Source organism: Anas acuta, chromosome 2, assembly GCF_963932015.1.
Source record: "Anas acuta chromosome 2, bAnaAcu1.1, whole genome shotgun sequence".
Lineage (NCBI taxonomy): Eukaryota > Metazoa > Chordata > Aves > Anseriformes > Anatidae > Anas > Anas acuta.
Window position 1 is genome coordinate 60,755,275 of NC_088980.1, and position 13,271 is coordinate 60,768,545.

General features: G+C 40.0%; 1 protein-coding gene across 4 annotated transcripts in view; it reads left to right on the forward strand.

The window, feature by feature from the left end:
- Positions 1–13,271, forward strand: part of ITGA9 (integrin subunit alpha 9) — a 223,383-nt gene that overhangs the window by 108,043 nt on the left and 102,069 nt on the right. For all 4 annotated transcript variants that reach the window (XM_068675025.1, XM_068675026.1, XM_068675027.1 and 1 more), the window contains exon 16: positions 3,393–3,548. In XM_068675025.1, coding sequence (XP_068531126.1) covers positions 3,393–3,548 — 156 coding nt within the window. The remainder of the gene's footprint in view (positions 1–3,392; positions 3,549–13,271) is intronic.

Genomic DNA, 13,271 nt, shown 5'->3' on the forward strand with positions numbered 1-13,271 from the left:
TGGAGAAGACAGCGTCTGCCTGACAATGCAGGGTATGCCTTTGTGAGGCTGCAGTCTGCGTCTGTGTTTATGTTGTCACGGTGTGCCTTAAGCTGTGCCTACCAGAAAAAAAAAAGGCAGAAAACAATTTCCTAACATCATCACACTCCATCGTAGAGAGGGAATTGAAATGCTGTTCAGAATCACAGCTATGACATTTGATCGTTGCTCTGTGATTGTTTTTCAGGTTTTTTAGGACCCCTTAGGTACAGAAGCCAAACAGAAATGCAGTCATGAATCTGGCAGTGGCTTGCTTGCTTGCTTTTTTCTCCCCTGCAAAGCCAGACGAAAAAAAGGAAAACGTATGTTGTGCCCAGCTTCTACCACAGCATTAAAAAAAAAAAAAGAAAAAGTATTTCTTTGGGGTGATTGTTCTGGGAGAGTAGATGGTAAGCCAGCTCTTTGTTAGGGTGAGCTTTCAGGTGTCTGTTGAAACACCTCGAAGCAATTTACTGCTTTGTTTGATGCTTTTAAGTGTGCTGTTTTTGGACTTTGAGTTCTTTGTCATCACTTGATCATAGTGAGGGAGAGCACCTTGATTAAAAAAAAAAAGCCTATTTGTACCAAAACAACTTTTTCATCAATTCAGAGTAGTCACGCAACATGCCTCAGAGGAAAAGATAGAACGATCCAGACGGAGGAATACGTCTGGCAAGAGCTGTTTCCTCTGTAGGGAGTTTGCTGGTGGCAGGACGATGTGCTGGGACTGAAGTGTATTAATTTCTGCAACGCCTTATTGCAAAAGTTTCTTATGTCCAGGATGAAATCTGATCAGAAAGAGAAAAGAGGAAAAAATAAAATAAAACAAAACAAAACAAAAAAACACCCTAGAGAAATGGCTTTTAGAACAGGCAAACTACATGGTGTAGCTGATGGGGAATCGTGCCTTACCTTTAGGTCCTTGGTCTAATTCAGGCACAGCAAAAACTTATACCAGTTTAGTGACATCCAGGCTATTTATGTTATTTATTGTTATTACTCACTGAACACTTGTTTTAGGGTTGTTTCTGTCGATAATGTGAACTCCTTGAGTATTACACTTGTTTTGATATCCTCCAGACATCTTTTCCAGCTAACAGAGCTGTGCTTTCCATGTGCTATGACTTGCCAGGGATGCTTTTTCACAGTTCAGAAGTGTCTTCAACATTTGACACTTCCTTAGCATAGTGAGGAAAGGTGAATACATATAAAAGCTGCTTGTAGAAACCATTCCCCTTGGCAAGTCCGCTTCAGCTGGGCCATGTAACTGAGAGAAAATACAACAAACACTTTCCTTGAGTCAAAGAATTTTTCAGTCTGTCTCAAACCTGATTGTCATTGTATCTTTCAACTCTTAGAAATCAGGAATACTTAAAGGCGATCCATGTGCTGCAGTGTCACCAGTACATGATCCAATTACTGGAAGCAGGTAGACTGTCTGAGAAAGAAAATGGGTGTATATCTGACTTAAATAGTGCTTCTCCAGATTGCTTTTGGGCAAATATTCAGTATTTTCATTACGCACTCACTTCCCAGACAGTCTGTGGTATACCTGAGAGAGAGAACCGTCTTGTGTCTGTCTTAGGAAAAATCCCACATAACGTTGTCTTCGTATTTTAAGATTGTGAGCAGAAGGGACTGAACGTGTGGCAAAATTAATAACTGGGTAGGATTCATACTTTCATCCTTAATTAAAGACAAGTGGGTATGTGAAATACATTTCCTCAGGGCTGTGGTGGAGGAATATCCACACATGTAATTAATCTAGCTGCTGGAAGTCACAATTTCACCACTAAAATGAAACAGAAAGACACCAGTGAACAATATGGGCACACTCCAACATTCATTGAAGTCAGTGGGAAACTTGTCTTTTCACTTCAAAGGGTGTTGGACTGAACCTGGCAAGATCATATTAAAACACAAGTCATTAAGCATTTACTCTTGCCATACTGCAGTATCAGAGCTAGAAAAGCCATAGGTGGATTTTAATTTGACTCACTGCCTACAGTTTTAATTGCTCTGTGTTGACACAGTTGGCTGCATAGGGTTGGATTAGGTGGTGATTTGTCTGATGATTTGTTGTGTTTCACTGCTGCCTCGTGATATGCTCTTTATAGTCTTGTTTCTGTGTATGTGTCGTCGTCTTGTATGCTGATACAATCCTCACTGAAGTTATTACACATGATCTTCTGTGAGAGCAAAACTAGTAGCTTCTGTGAATTTTAGCATTGCTATTTTCTAATCTCTTAATGGCAGAACTCCTACCCAAGGGAGTAGGAGTGGTAGACGCTGAAGATGTTGATGTCTCATCCCTTTGAGGGATTCAAGGTGAAGTTGAGAGTTGGCCCATTTGAAGATTGGTTGTCCTTACTTATGGTATTTATCACCTCAATCTGCATTAAATTTACACACAGTCTTTTAACTAGCTGAAATTTAAGAGGGATGTTTGCCCATGAAAAGGTAGGATGTCTGCCATTTTTATTTCCTGGTAAATTGAATTTTGGAAGTCAAGACTGAACAGAGCACAATGAGCGTTTTGTTCTTATTCTATCAGACAAATAATGTGGCACCACTTATAGTATTTCTGGTGTGAAGCCTAGAATGCAGTGATTCAAAGAAACTGAAAAACTTTCTTCCATATTTCCTGCAAATGTTACTGCTCTGAGGGTGGAGAAAGCTTGAGTTTTCCTTTCAGAATCATGCTGGAAGATGGCTTCTCTTGCCCCTGCATGTCTGTAGCCTTATTTTTTATAGCCACATTTAACCATTTAATAATTTCATTAGTACTTGGGGGGGGGGGGGAGCATGACAAAAAAAAAAAAAAATGAAAAACACAAAAAAACAAGGCCAGATGGTTTCTTTTTTTTTTTTTTTTTTTTAAATACGTGGTGCACAGTAGAGGTGACTTCAAAGTTGAGGATTTAGAAATCCCAGAGAAAACTCACTGTTTGCTTCCAAATTTTGCAGTACTAAAGGAAATGCATCCTAATTTAAATCTTTTTTTAGGAAGTGAGGAAGTGTTTTGGTTTTATTGAAAAACACTTGGTTTGCAGGTGTGGCAAATGGGCCAATGACTTCAGTGGAATGAAGAGTACCAAAAGAGTAACTAATTTTTTGTTGTCTTTGTTTTGATCTGTCTTGTTTTGGTATAATGTGCTTTTTCCCGTTTGGCACTGAGCAGACCAAGGGGAACAGAAGTCTGCTTCATGTCTGCAGTGTTGAATATAAGTTCCACTTAAATTGTGTGTATAATTGTTTTATATGTGTGTATGTATATATATGTGTGTGTGTGTGTATATATATATATGTATATGTATATATAAATCTGCTTGCTTGTATGTGAAGGTAATATCTCTGTCCACTTTCTTTTACAGAGAAGAGTCAAAGATGTCATATCTCCAATTGTATTTGAAGCTGCTTACAGTCTTGGGGAGCATGTGCTAGAAAGAGGTAAAGAAGACAAGGAACTACCTCCTCTCAAGCCTGTTCTCCGCTGGAAGAAAGGACAAAAGATAGCACAAAGGAATCAGGTCAGGTTTGGACTGTGTTATTGCCCCAGGCCTGTGGCACGCTCTAATCCTGAGCTGACAGAAGTGGATGTAAAAGATGATGGCAAAGCTTAGAGCCATTTGTACCCAGTAGTCTTTTTGTACCGTCCCTCCTGTTTCTGATGTCATTACTCTTCCATAAGGTAGTGAAGAATTGTGCTGACAGGGTTGGGTAGCAAGAAGTGAAGTCACTTGTTTCAAACTGTTTGTTCTGGGCAGAAAGAGATAAAATGAGGGAAAGGATGAGAAAAGTGCTGCTCCTTCTGGTCCTTCTGGTTTTTCCCTTTCTGAATGATGGAAGTTTTTCTCATGAAAGACTTAGCCCAAGCTTTTCTTTTAGGTTAAGGCTTTGTTAGTCTTGTAGGGACAGGGTTGGGTCCAGGAGGGGACACGGGGTCTTTACCAATCTGCAGGATGGAAGAATGATGGATGGAATAAAGAATACCTTGCTTGGCCCCCTGCCCTCTTTTCTTGAGGGCTCCTCGCATCCAATCATGTGTCAGGGGTAACCCCTTCTGCTGTTGTTATTGCAGAAAATGCCTTGCTGAAATAGTGACTCTGTTTCAGAAAAAGTGAAGTGTAGGTACAACAGTGTATAAATAGGATCTTGTTTTGCTCCTCTGCCTTTCAGAACAGTCTCTTTTTATTAATTTTGGTCAGAACAAGAGAGTTCATATAATTTTCAAACACTCATCATTTATAGAGTGGGGATCCTTCTTTCCCCCAAAATATTCCCTTAGGAAATGAAGTGTACATGGTCGGGCTGCCTGTCTGTCTGTCTTGACCTCACTGGTATCTTTGGAAAATGTTGGGCCATTTTGACAAGAATTATCAAGACAGTGCTTATGAAGGTATTAAGCATATTCAAGGTTCATGAAAGCAGGTCAAGGAGAGAGACCCCATTTGTGACCTTTCAAAAGGCTCCAGTTTGTGTGTGGTCCTTGTAGGTGCAGGACAGCCTGCCAAGGAAGGAGCCTGCGGGACAATTCCACCTCCTGCTGTGCTGGGACTGGAGCATCCAACCGTGAGGCTTGAGGCTCTGTGGGAAAATCAGACTACTGTGGCTTGCAAAACTTCTTCATTTGCAGCATCACAGGGTAATTTAGACTAGAAAAGACCTTTGGAGATCCAGTTCCTTGCTCAAAGCAGAGCCAACATAAAAGCTAGATCAAGTTGCTTGGGGTTGTATCCAATCAAGTTTGATTTCCAAAGCATGCTTACAGAGTTACAATCTGGTATAGCTTCTGAATAGGAAACCTTTTTTTTTTCCTTTAAGCTCTGAAAAGTTTGTCTGGAATTTTAGGCTTTTAACTGGATTGTTAAATCTGTTTTTTAACCTTGGGAAGTTTGATATATAAAGAGATGCTTGCATCATCATCTGTAGCATTGCTTTCTGATGCTGCTCGTACGGATATTCTACAGGTCCTATAAACCTACAGGTCCCTAAATACTACTCAAGGAAAAAAAAAAAGCTTTGTCATATACCCATGTACATATATACTTATATACATATACGTGTTTGGAATTGCATCTTGCTGTAATTCTTGTACTTAGAGAACTGAGTATTTAATTTATGTTTAAGCAAATGGATGACAAGAGAATCTAATAATTATTTTATGAAGAGGGATGGTGTGTCTCTTAAGTACCTGAATGTTGCATTGTTGCAAACATACAATAGGAATTTGTAGAGAACTTTGAAACCTGTGCACTGTGATGGAAACTGAATGTTACATGAACTAAACTGGTTGGACACTTTAACTACTGGCTTTAAATTCCAAAGGTCACATTTTGCCCTGCAGGCATACTCTCAGATCAATATTAAAATACCTAAATACTGAGATTATAAAGCAGATATGTTGGGAATTTCCCTGACTTGTTTTCTTGTGTAATTTGGATGAGAGGGAGCCAGTTTAACAATCCCTTTCCATTTGCTTCCCAGATGTTCACTTAGCTTAGTAAGAAAAGGATTTTGACATGGGGTGTGCCTGCAAGTGTGCTTTCCACTAAGGAAGTGTGCAGAGCTTCGCTTTCAGCGTAGCAGTCATGGTGACAAAGCCCTGGCTGAGTAGCCTTGAGGCACTGACAGGATCCTCAAAGACCAATTTCATGGAAACAGCGGGGCTTAGTGTTCTGTTAAGATTCTTGTCATCTTGCAAGCAGAATTGTTTTTAAAGGCCAAGAGGAATAGTAGGAAACAGTTTACGTAACAAAGGACTTGCATTTTCAAAGAATATAACAATTCTGGAGAGACCTTATGTTTTGGAAATCCAACTCAGAAAAGGTCTAGTAGGTTCTGTTTTCAGAAGATCCAACTCCCTCTGAATATTAGCTCCAGATAACATTGAGATAAGTACTTAGCAGGAGAAACATAGGTACCACATTTAGCTTGTGAAATCAGCAAGATTTCAAAAGGGTAGAGGCAGATGGACAATATAGTATTAATGCCAGTACTGAAGTTTTTAAATGTGGTGTGTGATTTCAGAAGTCCTAGATCCTGTTGATCCAGTGAGAATTGGCATTTTGAAGTTGGAAAGGTTGCATCTGTTGCTTCAAGGTACCTGTTGTTACAGGTTAATGCTTTGCTGGTAAGCTCAGGTGGCTAACTTCTGTGAATGAAGGTGGCAGAAGATGATGGAAATAAACAGCTGATGAAATAGGAGGGAGCTGTAACTGGGCAGGAGAGGGGGAGACTTCCATCTGTTAATATCCTACTTCAGGTCTGTTAGACCCACTTGAAAAGCCACACATCTTGCAAACATGCGGGCTGTATAGTCACTTAGATATGTTTTTATTTAAGCTAAAGTTATGTCAAAGCTGAAGTGATTGCTTTTAGAGGATTTTAGTTTGTTTTTCATGACCCAGATGTTCCCTGCACGTGTGTATGACTTCCCTCAAGGAGAATTACAGCACTATGGTTCACAAACAAGCAGGTAGGAGAAAGTATCAAGTAACCTCTTGATGTAAGTATTAAAGGTTATATTGAGCATACAAAGTTCTTTGTGGCACTTTGCACCAATGTGTTGATGAGTCAGCTTGGAAACAGTTCATAGGCACCCGCCAGTGGGAAGATGTATCCCTTGCTGATGGCATAGCCACTAAAGAGGATTATGTTGGGTATTCATTCTTTAAATCAGTTCTTTAAATCATTACTTTGTATGTGAGAAAACTGTCTTGTCCTAATTGATTAGACTGGAACAGAGCTAGAGTAGTAAAGGAGTGCATTGATGTGGTTTTCATTCAGAATGCCTTAACTTATTTAACTTATTTGTTATCATGTTTATTTTAAAATAATGCAACTTCCAATGTAAGGCAGTGCAAAAAGATGCTTGTATTTAAAAACAAATATACCCATGACTGTTCAGGAAGGGGAGCCTCCTTTTCCTAAATGATCTGGCCTTAAGGCAATCAGAATATGATAAATATTTTGAACTTCTGAGTAATTTGAGGAAAAGGATCTTCATAGAAATTTCCTGATGAGCATGATGCTACTGTGGGACTTCATGCATTGGCTTTTTTCTAAGCAAAGAGGCTCTCCTAGTTCAAAATAACATAACTAAACTGGCCCAGGATACAGCAACAGTTGATTTCTCACTAACTTAGTCATTTTCTAGGGTTCTTGTATATGCTTACCAGAAACTATGGTTGCTATAGCTTGGTGTAATCATTTGTGGTAGCAAAAGCAAATACTTATGGGCTATGTGTACATGTTTATTGATAGATGCCTTGGCAACTTTTGTACAATTGTTGGGTGGAGACTGGTTATGTGGAGATGATTACAGCCTTCCAAGTTGTCAGTGGCTAGCCAGCTCAGTTTTGTTCAAACAGAAAATCTCTGATGGATCAAGGTTGGGTGGAGAAACAAAGATTTTACTTTTTGAGTGTGTATTATAAACTTCCCACCCTGAGGATGGCTTTGAGGCAATGAGCTTCCTCATTGCCTTCCAAATCCAGTTGCTACCTCCATCCACTGGAAAAAACTAATAAATTTTCTTACTTCAGGGAAATTAATGTGTATTTAGAACATGGTTTGGCTTCGCTCATTGTAAGTGGTTTGTACTATAACATTTATTTTTGCATACCCACTGTATAAATACATGTCAACCAGGAAAGACAAAGATCTCCTGCCAAATACAGCGGGGATTTGTTCTAGCAGTATCCAGTAATGTATCTTAGAGTCTAAAATGTGGTATGCTAGAATTCTGTCTGTTTTGAATACTGTAATAAAATCACCTGCTGTTATGTGGATGGAGACACCATTTTGTTATAGGAAAATATTCTCAGTAGATTTAATTGCGTCAGCATCTTCAGGATTTTGGGAATGGTCTGTCATAAAACTGCTTATGAGAGACAGAAAATGTTTAGGACGTTCTGTTCTCAGCTATGTCAGACTTGCAGTGAGAGTCTGGGTACGGTGCTGCATCTCTGGGTGTCTGAGGCTGCACGTCTCTAGGTCAGGCTTCACATTTTAAAATCAAAGCACTATTTTTGGAAATGTGTGTTTGAAAAGTATTTGGACATAAATTAGCTTACTTGACAGGTATGAGAAAGCATAGGAATATTTTTATGAAGCTGAATTATGAACACCTGTAGTAATTTTGGCTTGCTGCATTAATAATGGCACCCTGTTTTTTAAAACATCCCCCCAATCAATATCTCATACTGAGCACAAGGCAGTGACAGATCTACACACGCTGAAATGTAGTGTTCATCCACACGGCATGATCCAGGTTTGCCAGTGGCACCTCTTCCAAAGCACAGAGATGCCAACATGCCTGCTTAAGTCAGATCAGGTCTCCACCAGCAAACTGAACTGTGCCTGGTGTGTTTCTAGGCATTGGAGTGACATCTCTATCCTGGTAGGCTGCTGGAGTGGCTCTTGCCATGGTTTCAACCTGTGCCAGCTACTGCAAACCATTCCCAGGCACGGGTCAGCTGCTAGAGTGCTCCAAGTGTCTTTTCCTGGTACAGCTGAAGCCTCAGTAGCTTCAGGTACTTGTCTGGAGCTGGATCTGTGGGAAGGGTGACGATCAAATATTTTTATACCCAGGCATATAGGAGATGACTGCAGGATTCAGCTAAATTGCTGTGTTCTTTGCCACTAAGCTCCCTTTCCTCCCTGAGCAGGGCAAGCTCCCACATTCCCTTCTGCCTTTATTCTTGCAGAGATCTGCCATGTGCCACCCTTCCTGCTTCATCGCTGTTCTTTTTCCATCAGGCAGGGTGTGATTGCTGAAAATGATGCTTTCCACTCCTCCCTTTGCCATCCTTTTGGTAGTGTCAGTCTTTTGCTCTAGACAAGTTTGGTCAGAGTCAGTACTGAACTGGCAGGGACCGGGTGCTGTTCGTGCCAGGAAATCTGGAAAGGACCCACCCTGAGCATACACTGGATTAGGCTGAGTATTGCATTTGCCTGCTTTTTTTTTGTTGTTGTTGAATGGCAATAATGAGGAAAGATTTACAAGTCTGGAACAGATTCAGTGCTGAGTGAGAACAGCAGGTGTCCAGATGCATTGTACCTCTGAAATGTTTGTAATTAGCAAACTTGCTGAAGTAAGAATTAGTGGAAATCAGTGCCTCTGATGGTATGCATGTTTCTATATGCTTGTTCTTAAGCAATGAAAGGCTTGGCCAGTAATTGTCCAACTTGTTTATATTCCTGCTTAGAGGCAGAGGCAAAACATCAGAGCTGGGAATGCATAAGACATGGTGTAGATCTCGTGGGCTTCCTGAAGAAAAACAGACAATATAACATGCACATGCGTGTGTGCATACAGATATGTCCACCTGCATGTGTAAGCTGTGCATGTGTGCTGGGGAGAGTCAGACTGTAAGGCGATCTTGTCTGAGGTTGTAGGACATGAGATATCTGATTTAGTTTATAAGTTCTTCAAATAAATATGTAGAGAAGTGAGAGATGATCACATGAACATTTGCAAGCTGAACCCTAACTTGAATTCCTGTTGGGTAATTTCTGCAGTTCCATGTAACAGCATGAACTTCATTTCCAAGTTACCCTGTGGATGGAGAATTGTAAGTGTAAGAGGGGACAGTTTCTACATATGTGTTGAGCTGTTAAAGAAAATCCTAATATTCTTTAAAAGCCACACAGACAGATGACAGACTTCATTAGTCTTCTTGATAGTGTTTCAGCAGTTATATGAAGGGTCAGTAGAATTTAATTGGGATACCTAACGTCTGGAAGCAGATAATACGATAGTATCAGCTCATTCAGTTCAGAGTACCTCAGTGCCACAAAATCCTTGTCAGTTCAGTGTAGCAGTCATAAAAACAAAACCACTGAAGTGCAGGTGAATTTTTAAGAGAGCACTTTCACACATCTTTGTGGGTCTAAATGAGCTACAGGTAGACATAAATTGCTTATCTGATTATTCTAAAGCTTTGTGTTTTTAGCCATCAAAACAGTTGCCATATATATGTATTTATCATTTTTATTATGCTCTTATATTTCAAATCACGCTATTGTATGATGAGCAGCAATGGTTTTGACTCCTATGTTAAAATGTTTAAGTATGGAAGCATCCTGTGTGAAAGATTCATCTCACACAGTTTCAGTTTGGATGATAGAAATAAGGACGTTTAGGGTAGAAAATGTTCTCAAATATCGCTAAAAACTCTCCTGAGATGAAATAATTGAATTATTCTGTTATCATTCAAAATAAATGGAAGACCATTTAAGATGAGACAGGAAAATATAGTGAGAAATGTGCTACAGAAATCCATCCTATAATGGTATTGGGAGATAGAACAATTAACCTGGTATGTCTTTCTCATCTTTGTTCTATGGATTTATAAGGTCTGAAATCTTGTATAATGAGAACACTTCTTGGATGATTTAACTGTTAATGATTTCAAAAAGAAAAAAAATGCCTCAGCCTGAAAAATGAGTGAGTCAGACTAGAAATCTAATAAAGCTCTGAAAGGCTTTGGGGGGGTGTATTTCTATTGCCACCAATTGTAATTCTTCACCCCAGGAGAATACAAGGACAAAATTGCATTGTTAAATCCACTTACTGCTGTGAGGAATAACTCATACATATGCTTATTAATTTGTGTTTGCATTCAATTGCTAACAGGTTTTATGCCTGATCTTTTCTAAATGGCTGATTCCATTTGGGAGTTCCTGTTCCTCTCGAAAAACACTTGAGCGTTTTCTCCCCTTTTTATCTTGGTGCTCCAGCCCAATTTTCAACACATACTGAAAGGTATAAATAGCAGGATAGAGCTGAAATAGGGAAGAAATTAATGCATTTGGCCTTAGATGGCTTGACAAGTGTCAGTGCAGTAGTTGTGAGCCTTAGGCCCAGAGTCTTCCACTCTTCAGAGTGGATGAATTTCCCTGTAGCCTTCCCCAGCTGGAGAAGTTCCACGTGTTGTGAACCCTTATTAGTGTAATAAAATAATTACTACCATTCAGTTCCCGTTTTCTTATACTAATTCACTGTAAGTGAGTACCTGTTTTCTATGCGGGAAAGCGTGCGCTGATGAAGTCTACGTGGAGCTGAGGGAGCTTCCTGGGTAGCCTGAGTCTCCTGCACCAAGGTGGCTGCTCATGGTTTTGTGGTTCAGATTTTGGCTCTGATTCTTTTCAACTCTTACAGCTCAGCTCCCCTGGTATTTCTGCCTTCTACCTGTGTTTGCTCTGCCAGTCGTTGGAGGTGTTGTGGAAGTCATATGTTCTTAGTTTAGCCAGCACATCTGATGACATCCTGGAGAGCTTTTCAGAGTATTAATTGCATTTCTAGCAGGAATGTGAATCTGCTTTTTTGCACTTGGTTTAGCAGGATATTTGAATGGATCACTTCCGTGAGTAGTGAAGTATTGGATGTCTGGGGGGAGCCAGTAACTATTTATCTGTGGTCAATAGATCTGCAGGTAACAGCTTTATTTTGCAGGCAGCTGGAAAACTTAAATACAAAATGTAGGTCTAAAATCAAGCTCCTATATCTGGTTAAGCATATTAATATCCACATGATTGATTTGTAAAGCTATAAAATAGAAAATAGGTCCTGGATAAGGCAGTGAGATTTGCTTACTGCTCAGTACTTTTGAAAATCAGATCACATATCCGGGTCCTTAAATATAGAGCTAGGAACCTAACTTCACCATGTAACATGGCATAGCATCAGGATCTGAAAAGTTTGGTTTTTTTTTTTTTTTAAAAAGAAAGCTCCCCTTTATTCTTAGCAGTGCTGTTGTTTTGCTACTGTGGTGTAGTTTCTAAGGAATCTCTGCACATACTGTAGGGTATGGTGACAATTTACAGGAAATCAGTGTAGAGACTGGAATGCTTAATTCAGATTATTGTGCATAATCTGTGTTCTGTTGAAGAATGTGGCACAGTTTGTGAATTTAAATGGATGGATCCTCGAGTTTCCGAAGGCCAGTGCTGCCACTTTGTAAGAGAGACAGTTTGAACTTTCTGTGGACTGATGTGTGAAGAAGTAGTTAAAGACCTGATCTAGAGTGAAATCTCATATCCAAACCATAAAACAACGTGTTTTCAGTGTTGAAAATCCCAGTTCTCCCCCTTCTCTTCAAGTGTTGACCTTCAGCTGTCACTTTCCTTTATCTCTGAGAAGATGGGCACAACTCTTACAGAACACAATATTGGCAACCTCTCAAAGTCTTGATTGCACATTTTGGCTAAGACCTGAAATTTCTACTGCTTCCCTGAATTCTGGGGGTTTGAATGTCTTGGAATACTTTTTTCTTTGTTTATTGGATGATTTCCAAGACTTTCTGTGGGCAGGAGTGCCATAAACACAGGTTTTTTCACTTTTCCCCGTTTCCTGTTCTCTTCCCTACTCCCAGAAACATAGATGTTTAATTTTAGATAGCCATTTAAAGACACTGAAGCAATTTAGTGAATCAGGTTTGAAACCCCGGATTGCCTTCCTCTGAGCAGAGAGCTCCGACCATTAGGCTCAAGTCAGGCTCCTTCTTGCTTGGTTTTCTCTTGGTGTCATTTCTTAGCAGTCCAAGATCAGCAACAAGAAAAATGGGGATACCTTTAACCACACTAACCAGCAGCTTTGTGCTTAAGGATGCTTTAGGTTGCAGGACTATGGATTTATCCTATTACTTCAGAAGGCAAAGGATCATATATTTATGTAAAAAGTGGAATTTAATCCTTTACCTCTATTCAAGAGGTAAATTGGACACAAAGGTGCTTGCTAGAAAGCCCTGAGTGCCTGTGTAGACACATGTTCCCTGTCAGCTGGCTCTAGGTCTCTTCTTACAGTACACTTATCAGATACAGATGTCTTCATTCGCTCTATAGCAAGTATGTCTTAATGTAAGCTTTTTGGCTTACTCTCTGGAGGACTTGGGCAACATCCGCCTCTGCTAATCTTTCAGGATGTATTTGCCACATTCCTTGACCTCCCAAGAAGCATCTTCTTTTCTACCCAAAAAAGTTGCCAGGCAGAATATCAGAAAACCATGTTTGTCCTGGATGTTTGGTGACCTGGTGGGAACCTCTATGGAGCAGTTTCGTGTAGCTGCTGGGTCCTGTGCAGCAGGGGGGAATGCAGGGAGGAATCATGGACCCTGAAATCACTAGATTTGCACTCTGCTGTGCTGTAGATCTGGGGATTGCAGGAAGGCTAGCAGACTCCCTATGCACATGCATACTACATTAGCTCTGTGCTTTACAGTGAAGATGTGTCCTAGAAACATTGACGT